The sequence below is a fragment of the Schistocerca gregaria genome, chromosome 4, assembly GCF_023897955.1.
Source record: "Schistocerca gregaria isolate iqSchGreg1 chromosome 4, iqSchGreg1.2, whole genome shotgun sequence".
Lineage (NCBI taxonomy): Eukaryota > Metazoa > Arthropoda > Insecta > Orthoptera > Acrididae > Schistocerca > Schistocerca gregaria.
The window spans coordinates 251,866,611-251,889,517 of NC_064923.1; the positions used below are offsets into that span (position 1 = coordinate 251,866,611).

At 39.0% G+C, this 22,907-nt stretch overlaps 1 protein-coding gene across 1 annotated transcript in view; it reads right to left on the reverse strand.

Annotated features, from left to right (window-relative positions):
- LOC126365921 (phosphatidylserine lipase ABHD16A) overlaps window positions 1-22,907 on the reverse strand; it is a 202,930-nt gene that overhangs the window by 52,519 nt on the left and 127,504 nt on the right. Inside the window, exons 9-10 of the mRNA XM_050008672.1 lie at window positions 16,299-16,483; window positions 8,117-8,250 (exon numbers count right to left, since the gene is read on the reverse strand). Of these exons, the coding sequence (XP_049864629.1) occupies window positions 8,117-8,250; window positions 16,299-16,483 (319 nt within the window). The remainder of the gene's footprint in view (window positions 1-8,116; window positions 8,251-16,298; window positions 16,484-22,907) is intronic.

The following is a 22,907-nucleotide window of genomic DNA, read 5'->3' on the forward strand; positions in this document are numbered from 1 at the left end:
CAGAAGATGAAAATGACACTTCAAATTCAATGACAGTTGAAACTAGACAATAGTGTGGAATAAACGCTTCGTTTCCAACAAATTGACTGCCTCTGGGGAAAATATTAATAAAAGCCACAATTAATTAATTAATTAATTAGCAAACTGACAAAATTAACTTTATCATTCTGCAAGGCAATCGGTTGCCAAAAACATGGAAATAAAAATAAAATAAATTTAAAAAAAAATTAATGATGTATGTTAGCTTTCCATAATCATGTGAATGTATTTTAATTCACTTGATAGTTCCCAACCACAGGAATCCGTTTTGCTTTTATTTGATATGAGAAGTGTAAATGAATAGGAAACAGCAAATCAGTAAATGTAAACACAGTTTACGGGCAGACTAACCCCCTTCCCACAACAACAGAGACTCCTATGTGCATGCGCAAATCTGGCAGCTTGGGCACACCAGAAAAATTTTTGTGGGTAGCATCTGGCTGCTTGTTGCTACTGCTGATACAGCTAACAGCCCAAGTAGCCAGAAGTGGGAGACGGTACTGCCCATACCCAACTCAACTGTGCATGCACATGAGGCTGCAGGCAACTGCTCAAATGAACTTAATGTAAACAGTTGTGATGTCAACTCGTCGGCAGCAGTTTATTGTTACGATGTATTCCATAGCCTTCGACCTAAAGCCTTTGAAACATTTTGCTCTTTATCAGTTCTTACCAGACAAAATTACAAAAATTTAACTGAAGACTAAAACAATGAAAAATTCCCGGGTTTTCTCCCAAATGGAAAAATTTCCGGATTCCCGGTTGTCCTGGAGCATATACCCCCTGAAACAGCCACCTTTCTGCCCATTTTCCTCCTCCCATAATGCAGGTGAGAAATTTGGTATCACTTCAAGGTACTGATGCATGACAACAGTCCACTGATTGTGTATCTCAACACAAAATTTACAGCGGGACTGGAAGGGAAGAAAAGCTGAGCTCAATAGACTTCCCAATTGAGAAGAAGCCTGTGTGTCAGATGTTGACCAATATTGACTGGTGTCACAGCAGGGACAATTTACATCACCTTCTGCAACCTAGATCTGTGGTGAACCATACATAGACCTAAAGAATATTGGACAAAGATGGACTTGGCCACAAAATAAACTCTCTGGATAATGCAAATGTGAATCCACACAAACGACACAACAGGATCAGCATGTAACACTCTTTTCATTCTGTGGGTAATGCAATGGAAAATAGGCTGGATCAGAGGGCTGAAGGATTAAAAATGTATCTTGATACCAGGGAAAACAATCAGTCTTGTTTTCCCTGTTAAATATAGTTATGTACTCAGAGTTCAGGATATTTATAATATTCCTTGTGAATGAATAGATGTATAGGTCTATTCACTGGGACCTTTTGCAAGAGCAACATCTAGAACCAGCAGCTCATTAAGAACAAAATAATTTAGTAGCAGTTGAACACTGATTTGTTAATAATAACAAGATCTTGTCTGAGCATATATCTATATATATATTGTCATGTTTCAAATTACAGGGACTCAATCATCAAGGAGTCCACAAAAATTACATTTTCTAGAACTATGCAATAATCATGGTGGTTTTAATGGAGACTCAAGCACTGAATGTATCACATACATATACTACAAGTACCAGTATACAGTAAGGCTGAATTTACTACAAAACATTTAGACGAAATGCAACTCATTATAATGTACAAAATGTTACAATCTATGAACACATACAAGTAAACTGCAGACACTCTTCTCTTACATTTCTCAAAGAAAATACAATCCTGCTCAGAAAATCACAAGCCTACTCAGAAAACTCCCATATATGACTGGTTGAAAGAATGATTCTGGCACAGATGGCAATATATTATCACATATATTGCTGTTTCTACGATTAACCCTCGCAGTACCAAGGGGGAAGGGGGGGGGGGGGGGGGGGAGGAGGGAAGTACTATATGCCCACCTTTTGAAAATATTGAAATCAACTCAGGTACTTTATTTTTAAAAATTTTGTAAAAAATATTTATTGTCGTTAATAAAGTCTTATTCCACATTCTTTTATTGTTTTACATTTTTTGGTTATGCTTAGTTGGAAAATTTATGTTTAAGGGAGGTGGTCATAAAGTCTCCCCCCTTGGTAGTAGATGCAACTTCCCACAACGGTCGTCTTACTCCACAAATAACAGCATTACGTGACCTTAGATCACATGGACATTGTATTTCTCTGGGTTGACAGCCACAATAGTCTCAACAGTCATTCACTTCCCTTTGGTTCTTTATTGTTTCCTTTTCAGTGGCACTTAGTCCAGTGTTAGACACAACTGTGATTGAAAAGGTATCAACAATCATTTACTGACAGAGAAATATCACAGATTTTGGAAGAATCTACAGATTCTCAAATTGAATCTGATGAAACTGATGGCGTAGTGAGTGACCCTGAAGAGGACTGTTTACAGACACTGAAGATGAACTCTGGGCACCTGAAACTGATGAAGACGCAGCTTGCGAGGTTACTGACAAGTATATTACAAGCACTGGAAAAAATTATAGTTCCATACCTCCTCACATTAGAAGGCGAGTAGCACAAAACAGTGACAGAAAGAGAAGGAATAAGAGACGAAGGTAAAGTAGGAACAATAAGAGAATCATTTGAAAAGTTTTTGTCCCCAGAAATTGTCAACTTCATAATAAAGCATACCAATGAAAATGCATAGAGGCAGAAAATACCCAAGACAGACAGACTTGAGTTCTTGACATGTATAGGGCTACTTATTATTATGGGGGAAGAAAAGTAACAGTAAGTCATCTGTTACAGATTTATAGTCCTACTCTTCAAGAAGGTTTGTTTATACTGCTACCATGAGCTGAATCAGATCCTAGCAGCTTACTAATATAGTAAGATTTGGTAACAGAGAGTTGCAAAGTGATCACAGCAAATGTGATAAGTTCACCACAATACGAAAAGTTTTTGATAAAATGAATGAATTACTGCCAAAATATTATTCTGTTGTGATGCACACTGTTATTGATGAAATGGTGTCATTGTTCCATGGCAGGTGTCCCTTCAAGGTCTTCATGAATTAGAAAAACCTGGTAAATACAGTATACTTACTTACATGCATGCTTACAGACGTTAAAACCAGATATGTTATCAGTATGGAGTCTTATGCTGAGAAAAGAAATGATGGTACACAATAATCAAATTCTGTTGCAGCTGTGGTCGTACACCTGTAAACATATACCTCAAGAACTGAAAGATATCTCAAGACAAGAATTATATTTTAGTAAATTTGCTTTCAGTGATACTAGTACTGGAAATATTCCAATCACAACTGTTTTTTATATGGCCCATGAAAAACCCAAAAGAAATCTGTTGTTTCTATCATCTCAACATTATGATGCAGCAACTGGTCCACCTACTGACACTAAGAAGAAAACAGTTATAAATTTATATTATAATGAAACTGAAGGTGACATTGACATGATAGTTGAATATTTCCTCACCATTTGATCTAAGAGGGAAAACCCTAATAAGCAACGACTTTCTCTTCAAAAACTGGGACTACAGCTTACCAAACCATACATTGAAGAAAGGGCAACAAATATTGCAGGACTGCCAAAGCCTGTAGTTTCAAATATGGAGGGTACCCTTGGACGGAAAATCAAGCAGAACTTCGATGCAAATGAAGCTCAGAGGTAAAGGAATCAAGCAGAACTTCGATGCAAATGAAGCTCATAGAGGTAAAAGTAGATGTCATTTGTGTGCTAGTGAAAGCAGTTCATAAGCAGAAAGGTACAACAAAGTGAACAGAACAATGATAATCTGCAACAATCGTAAGACACACGTGTGGTAAACACAAAAAAAAACTGTTGTACGTTCCAAGAGTGAAGCAGAATCCGAAGGAAGTGGTGAAAAAAAATTTCTCACAAATCTATTTGTATATTACCTCAAGTTTTTGTAATATTTTTAAATTAAAGTGTACTTCAATAGTTCTATAACAATTATTACTACTAATTTTTTCTCAAGATAATTAAACTTCATAAACTTAAAGTGAAAGATATAAAATGCATTTCTGAAAACAGTTTTCAAAGTAATATTCAGGTTCTGGATCCTGATTATGCATCAATAAATCTTTCAGAAGCATGTTATTAATGTAATACAAGAACATTTAATGAATTTTATATTTTTTTTTATTTTTTTTATGGTGGGCACAAAGTATACCCCCCACCCCTTCCCTTTGGTAATGTTGTTGTTGTTGTTGTCTTCAGTCCTGAGACTGGTTTGATGCAGCTTTCCATGCCACTCCATCCTGTGCAAGCTCCTTCATCTCCCAGTACCTACTGCAACCTACATCCTTCTGAATCTGCTTAGTGTATTCATCTCTTGGTCTCCCTCTACGATTTTTACCCTCCACGCTGCCCTCCAATGCTAAATTTGTGATCCCTTGATGCCTCAAAACATGTCCTACCAACCGATCCCTTCTTCTAGTCAAGTTGTGCCACAAACTTCTCTTTTACCCAATCCTATTCAATACCTCCTCATTAGTTACGTGATCTACACACCTAATCTTCAACATTATTCTGTAGCACCACATTTCGAAAGCTTCTATTCTCTTCTTGTCCAAACTATTTATTGTCCATGTTTCACTTCCACACATGGCTACACTCCATACAAGTACTTTCAGAAACAACTTCCTGACACTTAAATCTATAATCAATGTTAATACAATACTCAAAATGGCTTGGTAAAGTGTCATTTGACACCTTTATTACAGTTTTAAATATTTCAGCTATTAAAACTTCCTTCTAGGAGTTGCAGTTCTGCAAGGTTCGCAGAAGAGCTTCGGTAAAGTTTGGAAGATAGGTGATGAGGTACTGGATGGGTCGTGAGTTGTGCTTGGGTAGCTCTGTTTGTAGAGCACTTGCCCACGAAAGTCAAAGATCCAGAGTTCAAGTCTCTGTCTGGCACACAGTTTCAATCTGCCAGGAAGCTTCATATCAGCGCACACTCTGCTGCTGAGTGAAAATCTCATTCTAGATTTCAGCTATTAGTTTGACCATTTTCTGAATATAAATGGGGATAGCTTTTCAGGTGCACTTTCACACCCTTCTTATGCTAAATATTTTCTGTATAACAAAATCTGTTCTGCCAATATAGTTTTCTTTTAAATGACAACATTTTGTCACTACGTGTGCTGAATGTTGTGGAGCTCTTTGTTTGTGTGTGTTACTATTGATGAACCCTCGTCGTCCAGATATTTTATGCAACCCTTTGGGAACCTGCTACATCCTAATTGTATTACGTTTGCACAGACATGAGAGGCTTTGCCCTAGTCAAGATTTAGTTCCCTAAATAATACGTGAGAGAAAATTCAACATTACTGAGGTACTGCACTAATCTTATGGCTTTAACTCTGTCACACCAGTTAGATACTTGACAGTAACCTGGCAAAACTACATTAAGTTGAAGGTAAATGTAAAATCAACCAAAGGTAATCAAAATGAAAGACTATGGTCACGGACTTTTTCTTTTTAAGAAAGTTTACTCCACCTGAAAAGTCAACGATATACAAAACTTTACTGTGTTCTTGTGCGAGTATTTGGAATCAATCAAAGAGGAAAAGATGACATCAAAGAGACTCACATGTACTGCGAGGGGTGCAATTGTGCACACTGTCAACTCAGAATTGCATCAGAATGGGTGAAAGAAAACTTATTATTTTCTCATTTCTGCAGCAACATTTAGAAAACCTAAGTCAGAGACTGTAAAAATGTACTGTTAAGTACATGACATGTTTATCAGAAGGGTCAACACTATCAGATACTGAGCTTTACGTGTGTAAGTGGACATGCAGATTCATTCTTTGCCCTATTCCTTTAAAAAGTATGACAGGAAATGAAACAATTAAGATTGTATAAAACATCATTTATCACATGCTACTGCTGTATTATGAACTAAATATTTTTAGATGTCAGAAAAACCATACATTGGGATGCTTATTTCATCACTGGATCATATTTATTCCTGCAGACAAGAAAAAAATTCCTTTATTTTCCCCCCGTTTTCCCAGTTAAAAACACATTTCTTTCCAACTGAAAATGCACTTTTTCCCATGTGAAAGTTGCTTTTTTGTGTTAAATGGCAATAGACTATCCCTCAGGGAGTCAAACTTCTCAATCCTTAGAATGGTAGAAGGGTTTATACAACAGGAAGAACTTCCTGGTACTTTAGGACAGGAAACCCAGCAAGAAACAATGCATTTTGGAAAGATCTTAAATGTGCAGCAAAATTTACAATGCGTCCTTTTCTTTCCTTAGTATAAATAAGAATTCTGCCAAATACAGCACAGTAGCTCCTGAAGCAATGAAATCGGGACTGGGCTGCACAATGCGCTTTCGTCAGTTAATCATAGCCCACGTCATGTGATCTCGCCAGCCAATGACGGCAGATATTCAGAGCATTGGATACATGATGTAATCTGTCAATAGCAACATCACTGTTAATCAGCACGAATACACGAATAGGACAACTTCATGGTTTAAATTAATATACATACAGTGCATCTACAAAAAAAGGCTGAGCTTTCACATATAATACGGGTCATCAAAAACTTTTAGGCAAGATGCTAAGGGCACAGCTTAAATTGCAGCAGCTGAATTTTTCTGAGATGCATGATTATAAATTTCACTCCTGCACACCAAACATTTTGTGGTTACTTAGCTGAATATATGTCCAGGGGGGCTCTTCAACTTGCCCATGGAAAAGCCAATTACCCATCATTGCTGCATAATTTGTAATCTATGAAAGAACTAAAATAAATACGAAAAACTAACCATAAAGCTTGATCTTTTTTATCATGTGTTACGCAGTAAAACTTTACACAATAATATAAATGGCTAGCTAGTCTTCTGCACCCAAAATTTTTCTAAGTGGATTGTCCTCAAAATTTTAAGTTCTAAATAGAGTCTAACGCTCCACAATTTAAGAAATTCACATATAACATAATTGCTGGAATAGTTACGGGTACTTTTACATATTCTTTCCTGGATGGGAGACCACAGTTATATATAATTTTTTCAAAGAAATTTCTACCATTTGACTGTTAATTGTTCACTTATTTTACATAATCATGATTTTGGCTTTAAAGTCATTCTCAAATGCACATTGAAATGTTAATATATGTCTGACCTGTCTGTGATATGTCATCATCAAAAAACGATATTTTTGGTCTTATAAACCAATCATCATACAACAGGATACAAGTATAATTAAAGATACATAATATGGTTGCCTTGTGCACACTGAAAAACCAAGAACACGCTGTACGGTGTATTTAACAACTAATATATTCCTGTGATCACTTTTGTTCACCAACTTGTGATGGGTGTTTATCAGTAGTTTTGGGAATACTTCCTCCTGAATGGGATTTCCACCCAGCAATTCTACCATATAATTTCACAGTTTTCTCAGATGCTCCGTCCATACACACACACACACACACACACACACACACACACACACACACACACACACACAACACAAACACAAAAGCTAGTTATGCCGATATCATGCACAAGATTTTTTTTAAAAATGTCTTCAGGCACCTAGGTTAATGGTAATAATGCATATTTGTGTCCTAACCAAAGCTTTGAATATTTAATTACACTCTATAATTCGCAGCTCAAAATTCACACCTTCATTTCTGTTTCTCTCCATTTTTTAGTGTAATAATCTGAGTTTATTTAATCTTGTCTGTTTTCCTTCTGTTTTTCCTATCAGTCTTTTATATGTTTGACTCTCAAAGTTCAGCGTACAAATAATCCACACTCAGTCTTCTTCCAGTTCAGTCTTGCATCAAGTTACTTGAGATACAGAGACAAGTACCAAACAAAGCGCCATCAGTTACTCTGACCTACAGAGAATTTTGGTTTCTGATGATGGTATGATATTTCTCGTGATCTTTGCAACTTACAAAATATATCAAATATGGCACTTTTAGTGCATATTTGAAATTCAGTATGGCTTCTAGTTGAAAAACTCTTTAAAACATTTGCCACATGAAGCAAAATACAAAAGAAAATAAATAAACAACAAATATTACTTACATTGCTGAGTACTGTCAGCACTAAGCCATTCAATTAAAGTTGGTACTGTTTCATTGTCTACAATCAATGGATACCTGTGTTTCAATAATTTCAGTAACAGGTGATTACCTCTATTTGAGGCAAGATTCATGTCCCTGAAAAGACAACAAGTACAAAACATGCATTAATTTAAGAAAACTTCTTTTTCAGAAAAATACTGTGTATCATACAAATTGACTGTTAAAAATCTGGCTATAGGTGTAATTTTTGTCTGTCAATCTATAGCCAAATTCAAGGTTTAACAACTGTCACCACTGAACACAGATTCCTTCAAAATCACCAGAATTGATGGACAGAACTTTAACTGTTAGTTTATAAACATACATCATAATTTCATCACCAGCCCGATCTTGGACAACATCTCCCTGGTAACTATGGGTCATTTTGCTAAATCTATGGAAAATTTCAGATGGACAGCGGCTCAGTATGAAAGATAACTGCAAAACCATTACATCCAATGGCAGAACTATATATTTCAGATCACAATATAAAATTTATAATTTTTTAAGTCCAAAGAATCACAAATTAGTCTCTGCAACATTAAAGATGATACTAAAATGGGTGCCTGCTCAAATTTAACTTGCTTGAACATTTTGACTGTGATTGTTAAAGCATTGCCTCACAGTACACACACGTGACAGACACACAAGATAAAATCTTTGTGTATCCAACTGTCATAAATTGTACTGTAGTTTTATAAATAGGCACAGTCTAAATTTTAGATATTAATGGCTGCTATTGTCAATTCTATAAAATCAACAGAAATAGCCACAGTCTGATGCCTCTTTCTTTAATGAGATTTTTGGGGAAATTAAGTGTATATTGAAAGGAGAGACATACGGGAAATAAATGGAGGTAGTGTATTTGTTGCAGTAGACAAGAACTCAAATCTACTGAGATAGTAACTGAAGCTGAATGTCAGATTGTTTGGGCAAGACTCAGAATCAGCTGCAGGCATAAAATGATAATTGAATCATCCTATAGCTCACCAGACTCTTCTCCTGATGTAACTTAAAACGTCAGAGAAAAATTCAGTTCACTTGTGTGTATGTTCCTCAATCATACAGCAATCATTGGTGGAGACTTTAATCATCCCACAAGCAAATGGGGAAATTACAATTTTTTTAGTGGTGGATGTGACAAGACATCCTGTGTAACATAACTAAATGCTTTCGCTGAAAACTACCTAGAACAGATAGTTCGGAACCCCACTGATGAAGGAAATATACAGGGTGTTACAAAAAGGTACGGCCAACCTTTCAGGAAAAATTCCTCACACACAAATAAAGAAAAGATGTTATGTGGACATGTGTCCAGAAATACTTAATTTCCATGTTAGAGCTCATTTTAGTTTCATCAGTATGTACTGTACTTTCTCGATTCACCGCCAATTGGCACAATTGAAGGAAGGTAGTGTTGACTTTGGTGCTTGTGTTGACATGCGACTCATTGCTCTACAGTACTAGCATCAACAGGTTAGTGTTCATCATGAACGTGGTTTTGCAGTCAGTGCAATGTTTACAAATGCGGAATTGGCAGATGCCCATTTGATGTATGGATTAGCACGGGGCAATAGCCGTGGCAGGGTACGTTTGTATCAAGACAGATTTCCAGAACGAAGGTGTCCCGACAGGAAGACGTTCGAAGCAATTGATCAGCATCTTAGGGAGCACGGAACATTCCAGCCTATGACTCGTGACTGGGGAAGACTAGAACGACGAGGACACCTGCAAAGGATGAGGCAATTCTTCGTGCAGTCGACGATAACCCTAATGTCAGCGTTAGAGGAGTTGCTGCTGTACAAGATAACGTTGACCACGTCACTGTATGGAGAGTGCTATGGGAGAACCAATTGTTACCGTAGCACGTACAGCGCGTGCAGGCACTATCAGCAGCTGATTGGCTTCCACAGGTACACTTCTGCGAATGGTTCATCCAACAATGTGTCAATCCTCATTTCAGTGAAAATGTTCTCTTTACAGATGAGGCTTCATTCCAACATGATCAAATTGTAAATTTTCACAATCAACATGTGTGGGCTGACGAGAATCCGCACGCAATTGGGCAATCACGCCATCAACACAGATTTTCTATGAACATTTGGGCAGGCAGTATTGGTGATGTATTAATTGGGCCCCATGTTCTTCCACCTACACTCAGTGGAGTACGTTATCATGATTTCATACGGGATACTCTACCTGCGCTGCTAGAACATGTGCCTTTACAAGTACGACACAACATGTGGTTCATGCACGATGGAGCTCAGGGCACATTTCAGTCGAAGTGTTCGTACACTTCTCAACAACAGATTCAGTGACTGATGGATTGGTAGAGGTGGACATATTCCATGACCTCCACACTATCCTGACCTCAACCCTCTTGACTTTCATTTATGGGGGCATTTGAAAGCTCTTGTCTACGCAACCCCGGTACCAAATGTAGAGACTCTTCGTGCTTGTATTGTGGACGGCTGTGATACAATACGCCATTCTCCAGGGCTGCATCAGCGCATCAGGGATTCCATGCGACGGAGGGTGGATGCATGTATCCTCACTAAAGCAGGACATTTTGAACATTTCCTGTAACAAAGTGTTTCAAGTCAAGCTGGTACATTCTGTTGCTGTGTGTTTCCATTCCATGATTAATGTGATTTAAAGAGAAGTAATAAAATGAGCTCTAACACGGAAAGTAAGCATTTCCGGACACCTGTACACATAACATATTTTCTTTCTTTGTGTGTGAGGAATGTGTCCTGAAAGTTTGGCCATACCTTTTTGTAACACCCTGTATTAGAGCTAATGGCAACAGATAAATCTGACCTCTTTGAGGGTGTTCACATACACTCCTGGAAATGGAAAAAAGAACACATTGACACCGGTGTGTCAGACCCACCATACTTGCTCCGGACACTGCGAGAGGGCTGTACAAGCAATGATCACACGCACGGCACAGTGGACACACCAGGAACCGCGGTGTTGGCCGTCGAATGGCGCTAGCTGCGCAGCATTTGTGCACCGCCGCCGTCAGTGTCAGCCAGTTTGCCGTGGCATACGGAGCTCCATCGCAGTCTTTAACACTGGTAGCATGCCGCGACAGTGTGGACATGAACCGTATGTGCAGTTGACGGACTTTGAGTGAGGGCGTATAGTGGGCATGCGGGAGGCTGGGTGGACGTACCGCCAAATTGCTCAACACGTGGGGCGTGAGGTCTCCACAGTACATCGATGTTGTCGCCAGTGGTCGGCGGAAGGTGCACATGCCCGTCAACCTGGGACCGGACAGCAGCGACGCACAGATGCACGCCAAGACCATAGGATCCTACGCAGTGCCGTAGGGGACCGCACCGCCACTTCCCAGCAAATTAGGGACACTGTTGCTCCTGGGGTATCGGCGAGGACCATTCGCAACCGTCTCCATGTAGCTGGGCTACGGTCCCGCACACGGTTAGGCCGTCTTCTGCTCACGCCCCAACATCGTGCAGCCCACCTCCAGTGGTGTCGCGACAGGCGTGAATGGAGGGAGGAATGGAGACGTGTCATCTTCAGCGATGAGAGTCGCTTCTGCCTTGGTGCCAATGATGGTTGTATGCGTATTTGGCGCCGTGCAGGTGAGCGCCACAATCAGGACTGCATACGACCGAGGCACACAGGGCCAACACCCGCCATCATGGTGTGGGGAGCGATCTCCTACACTGGCCGTACACCTCTGGTGATCGTCGAGGGGACACTGAATAGTGCACGGTACATCCAAACCGTCATCGAACCCATCGTTCTACCATTCCTAGACCGGCAAGGGAACTTGCTGTTCCAACAGGACAATGCACGTCCGCATGTATCCCGTGCCACCCAACGTGCTCTAGAAGGTGTAAGTCAACTACCCTGGCCAGCAAGATCTCCGGATCTGTCCCCCATTGAGCATGTTTGGGACTGGATGAAGCGTCGTCTCACGCGGTCTGCACGTCCAGCACAAACGCTGGTCCAACTGAGGCGCCAGGTGGAAATGGCATGGCAAGCCGTTCCAAAGGACTACATCCAGCATCTCTACGATCGTCTCCATGGGAGAATAGCAGCCTGCATTGCTGCGAAAGGTGGATATACACTGTACTAGTGCCGACATTGTGCATGCTCTGTTGCCTGTGTCTATGTGCCTGTGGTTCTGTCAGTGTGATCATGTGATGTATCTGACCCCAGGAATGTGTCAATAAAGCTTCCCCTTCCTGGGACAATGAATTCACGGTGTTCTTATTTCAATTTCCAGGAGTGTATATATTGATATCAGTGACCGTGACGTGATTGTGGCAACAATTATTAGAAAAGTACAAAGGACAACTAAAACAAGCAGTAAACTACATAAAAAATCAGTAATGTCACATCTTGATGAACTTGAAACTTTCAACACATGGCAGAAAATGTAGAGAAGCTATAGCTCAAGTTTAAAAGAATAACTGAGCATGCAGTGGACAGATATGTAACCAGTAGAATAGCACATAATCTGAGGGATCCTCCATGGTATATAGTCACTGTAAAGAAATTCTAAAGAAACAGAGATCACTGCATAGTAGGTGTAACACAAAGCATTGGGCTATAGATGGAGAGATGCTCAATGAAACATTTGGCTGTCAAGAGAGCAATGCATGATTTACTCAATGACTAGTGTAGCAGAATACTGTCAAATGATCTTTCACAAAATCCAAAGAAATTCTAGTCGTATGTAAAGGCCATTAACGGCACCAAAGCTGTGTACAGAAACAGACAGTAACTGAAACTGAGGATAGTGAAGCAAAAGCTTTACAAAGGAAAACACACAGGAGAATTGCCCTAATTCAATCTTCTTACCACTGAAAAGATGAGTGGAATCAATATTAGTGTCAGTGGTGTCGAGAATAATTACACACAGATAGTTAATATAAATGAGATAATGCTTTACAGTGTGGATGATCCTCAGCAGAAATGGATCTGAATAATTATTGGCTCCAGAACAAATTAAAAAACAGCTTAGAAGAGGTGATCTGGATGAAATTTACAATACAGCAAATGCTGACAAAATTTAATCTAACCCATGATAAATTCATGTCATTATTGGAAAGTAGCTTTCTACACAAGCTATTCAGAAAGGGCATTAAACAGCCAAGTAAAAACCATCAATCGCTAGGGGGATTAAAGCATCTTTCAAAAGAAAATGGGAATTGTATCTTCTCACAAGAACAGGTAAAGATCCTGCAAGGGTTGACACAACAAAACCTATTCAAAGTATTTAAAAAATCAAGAAACATGCTCATTACGTCAGAAATCTGTAATTCTGACAACAGACTTAGGGTTTTATGGAAAGTAGTGAAACTAAAGACAATTGGCTAAAAACATGATAAAATCACTACTGGCTTAAAAGAAAAGGGACATAAATGATGAGTCACCGATAGCAAATACAACTAACAATCAATTCTTAAATATAGAAGAAAATATAGTGACAAACAGTTCAAGAAAAGAAGTAAAACAGTTAAGTCAATCGGAGTAACTATGAACCAGTTTTCACTATTTTTTAATATAATGGACACTAATTATACATCACAATGGAAAATGTAACATCTATAGTTACTGAGTGCTTGGAAAAGTGAAAATGTATACTAACTATGCCTTATTAGAGTAAAAGTTAAATTCCAATGGTGGTATGAAGTAACAATGGCATTCAGGGCACCTTAAGACCAGTTTAAAAAAAAAAAAAAAAAAAGAATTTTTTCCTACATCTAACACTCTGGGTGTCAGAAGGAAATCATATATTAATAAGAAGCAAAAACAAAACAGTGTTAACTCAATACTGGAGGTTTACTTCAAAATTTCAAAATATCTGTATCGACCTGGCAATGTTCAACTTAAATCACAGTTGGCAGAAGCTCTGTTCACAGTCATTGCAACTGAAGGCTAATCACAAGCCTAAAGAGCTTGCAGGAAGTTAGAAATACAATTCAAATACTAACTAGAAATCACAGAGGTAATAACACTCTTACTTATAGTACAAAATAATGAAAGTAGGTGACGCAGCAGCCATTTTAAACTGATAAGAAGTTACCCTTACTGACCGTATGTTGAAATGTATTTACTAGTTTCCAGTATTCTCGAAGGCATGACATCACCACCAATATGGTTTGCTAAATTATACAATAAACTGCACAGAACCATTGAAGTTGCAATATTAATTTTCTTTATTACTTGATGGCAAGTGTGAAGCTACACTCATTATCAAATCATCCAATAAACTTGGCAATAACAATCGTTAGGACGGTCACATGAGTAGTCATGCCAGTTAAACAATTTGTAAAGCAGTGCAATGTTGATCATAATTCACCATTCCACTGCTTTACAAGGTGTTTTTCATCTGATGAAGTTCATGTGGATTCTGGACCAACATAAAAGACCATTTACTTTTGGATTCATTAATTTAAAGGTGGTTGAACAAGAAATGAGACAAAGAATGCTCTGGCCATCCAGCTGGGGTCACTACAAAAATCCATGATACACTAATGCAAGAGAGTTGAATAAAATTTTGTAAGATTGTCGAGACTGTAGGCATCTCGGCTGCATAATATCCTGCAAGGAGAATTGACTACAAAGAAGCTGTGTGTGAGGTGGGTGCTGTGATTACTCACAGTTGAGCAAAAGCACATCCAGCACAGCTTTTCAATTCATGTCTGGCAGTGTTTAATCGCCATCTGCAACACTTTTTGTACCGATCTGTGACTGATAATGAAACCTGGAACCACCATTAAACAACAGTGGACAAAGGCTGGTGCAAGTGCAACAAAGAAGGCGATAAACATTTTATCAGCTGGTAATATGATGGCCACTGTTTTTTGGGATTCCCAAGGATTAATCATCATAGATTTTGGAAAAAGGCGGAACCATTAGGTTTCATTGCTGGATCATTTGAAACTTGCATTGGCTGAAGAAAAAACAAAATCAAAGTTGGCAAGCAAAGAAATTCTCTTTCACCAGGATGATGCACCATTCCACACATCAATGATAACAATGGCAGAAGTGCATGAACTGAGCTTTGAAGTAGTTCCTCATCCTCCCTACTCATCAGACTTAGCCACAAGTGACTTATTCCTGTTCCCTAACTTGAAACTTTCGATTGCTGGGAAAAAATTTTCATCAAATGAGGAAAGGATAATTACAATCTACGAGTATTTTGCAGAGTCTAACAAAACCTATTTTTGCAATGGGATGAAGAAGCTGTAGAATTGCTGTACCAAGTTTACATCCATAAACAGAGACTATGTCAAGCAGTGTTTTTTGTTTCATAAACATTTCTTCTTACTTTTTCACCATGCTTATCACAAACCACCCTTGTACATTACATTGGCTGCCATATGAATCTTTCATTATAGTACTTAAGAAGCTGGGGGGTTTAAACAAGATCTGCTATTTGTTGAGCAACACAATACATTCCATTAACAAAGATGTTCTGGATACCAATTCGTTGGGTGACGTAATCAGGAAAGATACTGATATTCAGTTCAGCAATTCCACAGATCTTTTGTTACTGCATATAATGAATAACTCTATAAATTACAGCAGTTCAACTACGAAGTATGGCAGCACAATACACTGCAGTGTCTTCCAGCACCTTCTATGGAAAGTGTTTAGACTGTTCCCTATATTGTAATTCCAACAGCTCACAGTCAATGTTTCAAATTTGAGTACATCTTTTCTCATATCAACAACAAGCAGAAACACAGCACTAAATGCGAGTTGGCTGTCTGTCTCCAATACATGAAACAGACATTTTCACTAAATCGGTCTACAATCCCATGAATACTTCTGTCAACTGCTGTATCTCAAAGACTAGCTGTACAAATGCATTGTTGTGGCCATTTGTTCCTTCTAAGGGTAGTCATCCAGTATGAAAGGGTAACCTCATCTGATCATTTACTTGCAATGTATTTTATTCTTGTAGTATAACGTAGTATGACCATAGGGTTTTTGCATAGAGACTGAGACTCTTTGACATCTGAACAGTAATAAATATTGATAGGTTTACTGCAATTTGTCTACACATGCAAAATTAGAAGACAAGTTTCAAACATGAAGAAGAACACAAAAATACTGGAAATAGTATAAAAACCAATAAAACACTTGAAATAACTTACTCTGTACAAATTACTTCATCTTCAGTTCTCCTAATGATTAACACTGCCCCAGGATACCTAGCCAGCTGCTGGTAATTATTAAGATTCAAATGGTTGCGTATAGTTTGTCTTATAATAGGCTCCAGCAATTGTGGCATTCGTGTGACAGCTAATGTCATAACATCATCAAATGTAGCATCCAGTATCTGCAAATAAAATATCAAATTAGTTCAGGTACAAATTAAGAAAATTGTAATGTATTTTTATCTTTTTGATGTGCATAATTATGCATGCTAGCACTTAATTCATGATAGACCCAAAGTAAAGTGACTGCTTCATTATATACCATAAGGTATAATCTGAAAACTGCTGGATATACATTACCCTTTAAGTTAAAATGTCACTAATCCCGTGGTGTGTTGATATGAGCTTCATTATTTTAAGTTCTAATGTGAACATCGGACAGTTTAAATAACAAGACAATTACAAAATCACAAATTTGAATGACTGGAGATCATGATTAATCTCTCTTCAACCATTACGAAGTAATCAACTGCAGCTCACAGTTATTTTGTGGGATGACAATCAATTTGTCTGCTCTGAGGGAACAAATAGCCTGGGATTTAGTAGTGAATATATTTGGATCATGTTGAATGGAAGAAATTATTACAATGCTTTTCAAGATACTGGCAATTAAATAGGATTAGTGAGTGGTAAAGTTTGGAAAGTGTATACAACTAGTCCATGTGTAGTGGAATATTAAGTTCAGTATTACTACATTTTGAGATACGGTGGAAAAATAAAATATCCAGGTGTAAGTTAACCCTGAACAAAAGTAAAGAGGGACTTTGAAGAAAGATTAATGATGGTATTATTGCTGGCTTTGTAGGTTCTCGGTATCCTCGAGCCAACATCACATAGACCATGCATTCATTGTCAATGCTGAGTTTCTGATGTCATAGCATGGAGAAAGCACAATGAAGAGTCTTTCTGAATGTACAGATCAATATCAAGCAGGCCAGTAATCCTGAACACGCATTTGAACATACACCAATGAGATGAAGAATACCAGCAATGTCACAACATGTAGACCGCCTCTCTCTTCAGTATTGTGTTGGGAGACACCATATTGGATTTCAGTTGAAGCCCATATTTTGTGGGTCTTATTTTGTAAGTTACATCCTACGAATATATGCCATTTCCAAGCACCAGCACAGTGAGGATCTCTCAAAAATGCATCATATTGGTAAGACTAGTTGTAGCAGAGTGATGGGAAATGTCATTTGGTGATTAAAGTATTTTTTGATTATAACTTACGTTTTATGAAAATATGCCACTGTAATGCATTGGCACACTGAAGACCTATATATCAGAAATAAATAAAAAATTAATAGTCCTTAGTATGAACTTGTTACATTTAAATGTCAGTTAATAACATAAGTGATTAAAGCCTTCAGGAAATAACATGTAAGACATGGTCATGTGTTGCCGAAGTTCAATATAACATAATGAGTAAAGATGTGGAGTTACGAAGCAGTGTGTAGCTGGTTTGCATCTCACTAAACATAAATTTTTTATTCAGCTTCATATTTTCTAAAAGTTCTGGGAGTTTCTTATTAATTTAGTAGAAGTATATTTTAATTCTCTTGTCTGAAATGCTTGTTGTCCATGTTTTGCATCCGTACAAGGCAACACTCACAACAAACAGTTAAATTTAATTCAATGATAAAAAATCTCTTTTTCAGAAATGCTTTCCTTTTTTTAGCAAGACCACATTTTATATCATCTCTACCTCTGTCATCGTCAGTTATTTTGCTGCTCCAATAGCAAAACTTATCTATTTTTAGCGATTCATTTTGCAGACTAGTTCCCTCAGTATTACCTGATTTAATTCGTTTGCATTCCATTACCCTTGCTTCACTTTTGCTCATGTTCAGTTTATAGCTTTTAAACATACCATCCATCCCAAGTCCTTTGCTACCTCTTCATCAGCAAACTACAAAGTTTTTTCTCTCTTCTCCCTGAACTTTCATTCCTTTTCCTTATTTGTTCTTACTGTTTGATTGATGTACAGACTAAATACGAGGGTCACTCCAAAAGAAATGCACACTATATTTGTAAAAATACAGTTTTCATTCTGCATGTATGAAAGTTTTACAGTGTGAAAATACATTTTCCCACTTGTTTTCAAACTTAGTTCAACATGTTCCCGTGAGTGGCGCCATCACAGCATGTCTTCAAGACGGCTGCTACACTTGACGTTCACCAGAAGCAACATGCTGTCATAGAATTACTGTGCTGTAAAAACGAGACAGTAGGAAATATCCACAAGAGGTTGAAAGAGGTGTATGGAGATGCTCCTGTCGATCGCAGTACAGTTAGTTGGTGGGCAAGCAGGTTACATGATGAAAGCGGGCACGGCAATATTGAGGATTGTCCTTGCAGCAGCAGGCCTCGTACTGCACACACTCCAGATAATGTGCAGAGAGTTAACAAATTGGTGACAGCTGACAGATGCATCACAGTGAACGAATTGTCATGCCACACTGGGATAGGGGAAGGAAGTGTTTGCAGAATACTGAAAGTGATGGCGTTCAAAAAGGTTTGTGCCAGGTGGGTTTCCAGGATGTTGACAGTGGCTCACAAAGAAACAACAAAAATGGTATGCAGTGAACTTTTGAAACAGTACGAGAATGGTGGAGATGAATTTCTTGGAAGAATTCTGACAGGTGGCGAAACATGGCTCCATCATTTTGCACCAGAGGCAAAGAGGCAATCAATGGAGTGGCATCATGCAAATTCACCCAAGAAAAAAATTCAAAACCACACCTTCTGCTGGAAAAGTTATGGCTATGGGGTTTTCGATTCCGAAGGACTCTTGCTTGTGGACATCAAGAGTCGCCAAGTGGAACTACCATAAATTTGGATGCATATGACACTGAAGAAACTTCAAGCTCAACTGAGTCGTGTTCGAAAACATCGGCAAAAGCAGGATGTTTTGCTGTTGCACGACAATGCACAGCCGCATGTCAGTCAAAAAACCATGGAAGCGATCACAAAACTTGGATGGACAACACTGAAACACCCGCCTTACGGTCTTGACCTTGCTCCATGTGACTGTCATCTCTTTGGGAAACTGTAAGACTCTCTTTGTGGAACAAGGTTTGAAGATGATGACTCCCTTGTGCACTTTGTCAAACAGTGGCTCCACCAGGTTGGTCCAGAACTTTACCATGCGGGTATACAGGCGCTGGTTCCAATATGGCATAAGGCTGTTGAGAGGGGTGGAAATTATGTGGAGAAATGAAAATATTGTTCCTAAAGGATGTATCGAAACACTGTACAACTTTCAAACATGTAGAATAAAAGATGGATATATATATATATATATATATATATATATATATATATATATATATATAAAGAAACTTCCACATGGGAAAAATATATTAAAAACAAAGATTCCAAGACTTACCAAGCGGGAAAGCGCCGGCAGACAGGCACATGAACAAAACACACACACAGAATTACGAGCTTTCGCAACTGGCAGTTGCTTCGTCAGGAAGGAAGGAAGGAGAGGGAAAAATGAAAGGATGTGGGTTTTAAGGGAGAGGGTAAGGAGTCATTCCAATCCCGGGAGCGGAAAGACTTCCCTTAGGGGAAAAAAAGGACAGGTGTACACTCGCACACACACACTCGCACACACACACACACACACACACACACACACACACACATATCCATCCGCACATACACCATTTTTGGTGTATGTGCGGATGGATATGTGTGTGTGTGTGCGCGAGTGTACACCTGTCCTTTTTTTTCCCCTAAGGGAAGTCTTTCCGCTCCCGGGATTGGAATGACTCCTTACCCTCTCCCTTAAAACCCACATCCTTTCATTTTTCCCTCTCCTTCCTTCCTTCCTGATGAAGCAACTGCCAGTTGCGAAAGCTCGTAATTCTGTGTGTGTGTGTGTGTGTGTGTATATATATATATATATATGTGTGTGTGTGTGTGTGTGTGTGTGTGTGTGTGTGTGTGCATTTCTTTTGGAGGGACCCTCTTAACATCGGGGGTAGGCTACATCATATCTTCTACATTTTCAACTACCGTTTGCCTTTCACAGCTGCACATAACCTTTAATTCCTTTTATTTTATAACGCCTACCAACAGACTTTCAAAGACTGGACTCTAGTCAACATTGTCAGAGACTTTCTTGAAGTCTACAAATGATGAACACGTGTTTGCCTTTCTTCAATCTTTCTGTTAAGAAAAGTCATAGGGTTAGTATTGCCTGGAGCATTCCTACATTTCTCCCAAACTGGTCTTCCCCTATGTCACCCTCTACCAGTTTTTCCATTCTTATGTAAATATTCAGTGTAAATATTTTGCAAACCATGACTTATTAAATTGATGATTCAATACTATTCACACCTGTTAGAATCTGCTTTCTTTGGAATTGGAATTATCACATTCTTCTTGAATGTCAGAGTACTTCACCTGTCTCACACCTCTTGCACATCAGGTGGTATAGTTTTGTGATGTTTGGCTTTCCCAGGGATCTCAATCATTCTAAGGGGATGTTGTCTACTTCTGGTACCTTGTTTCAACTGCTATCTGTCAGTGCTCTTTCAAATTCTTCTCACATCATCTTATCTTCCACCATCTATGTCCTCTTCTATTTCTAGAGTATTGTTGCTGCTGCTGACAATGGGTTTGAGGAGACTGAACATCTAAGGTCATCAGTCTCCTATTGACTCTCTAGGACAAAATCCGTGTACCCTATATGACTGCATCTAGTATTATCTATGTGCAGGAGTGAGAAAGTTTTCTGTATGTTTTCATAGCATGTAACTGAAACAGAATGTGGGTGACAGACCACATCTGGACTGGCCGAAACTTTGGCCCTCATCATTGCCCCAGGCGGTACAAAAAGCAAGTTCTTTAAGATGTGTGCTTATCTAGAGGGTGTCTCAACCGTCCACCTTCACTTTTATTTCCCTAGTAAAGCCCCTCCATATATTCCTCCCACCTTTCAGCTCTCATTTCTTAGCTTAGTACTGGCTTATCTGAATTCTCAATTTTAACACAGTTGCTCCTCTTTTCCCCAAAACTTTGACAGCCTTGCATTTGTTCTGTAGCCATTGTTTTTATTTTTTGTCAATCTAATTCTTGAAATGTCTGTATTCCCTTGTGTCTGCTTCATTTGCTGTATTTTTAGATTTTCCCCTTTTCATCAATTAAATTCAATATATCTTGTGCGTTATCCACGGATTTCTTCTAGGTCTTGGCTCTTTACTTATTCAGTCCTCTGCTGCTCTCACCATTTGATCTCTATATGCTACCCATTCCTCATCTATTATTCTTTCCCCCATTTCCATCACTCTATGTGTACACAGACACAAGCAGACATTTTGCTAAACAAATGTCTGCTTGTGTCTGTGTATGTGCGGATGGATGTGTATGTGTGCGCGCGCGAGTGTACACCTGTCCTTTTTCCCCCCCAAGGGAAGTCTTTCTGCTCCCGGGATTGGAGTAACTCCTTGCCCTCTCTCTTAATACCCTATCCTTTCGTCTTTCCCTCTCCTTCCCTCTTTACTGAAGAAGCAACCGCCGGTTGTGAAAGCTAGAAATTCTGTGTGTGTGTGTGTGTGTGTGTGTGTGTTTTATTTATTGTGCCCATCTACCGGCGCTTTCCTGCTTGGTAAGTCTTGGAATCTTTGTTTTTAATTTTTATATATATATATATATATATATATATATATATATATATATATATTCTCTTGGAATCTTTGTTTTTAATTTATTATATATATATAATAAATTAAAAACAAAGATTCCAAGGCTTACCAAGCAGGAAAGCGCCGGCAGACAGGCACAATGAACAAGACACACAAACACACACACAGAATTACTAGCTTTCGCAACCGGTGGTTGCTTCTTCAGGAAGGAGAGGGAAAGACGAAAGGATGTGGGTTTTAAGGGAGAGGGTAAGGAGTCATTCCAATCCCGGGAGCGGAACGACTTCCCTTAGGGGGAAAAAAAGGACAGGTGTACACTCGCACACGCACACATATCCATCCGCACATACACAGACACAAGCAGACATATTTAGGCAAAGAGTAAGGGCAGAGATGTCAGTCGAGGCGGAAGTACAGAGGCAAAGAAGTTGTTGAAAGACAGGTGAGGTATGAGCGGCGGCAACTTGAAATTAGCGGAGGTTGAGGCCTGGCGGATATCGAGAAGAGAGGATATACTGAAGGGTGAGTTCCCATCTCCGGAGTTCGGATAGGTTGGTGTTGGTGGGAAGTATCCAGATAACTCGGACGGTGTAACACTGTGCCAAGATGTGCTGGCCGTGCACCAAGGCATGTTTAGCCACAGGGTGATCCCCATTACCAACAAACACTGTCTGCCTGTGTCCATTTATGCGAATGGACAGTTTGTTGCTGGTCATTCCCACATAGAAAGCGTCACAGTGCACGTGGGTGCTTTCACACGTGGCTCTCCCTTTGATCGTGTACACCTTCCGGGTTACAGGACTGGAGTAGGTGGTGGTGGGAGGGTGCATAGGACAGGTTTTACACCGGGGGCGGTGTGTGTGTGTTTGTGTGTTTTGTTCATTGTGCC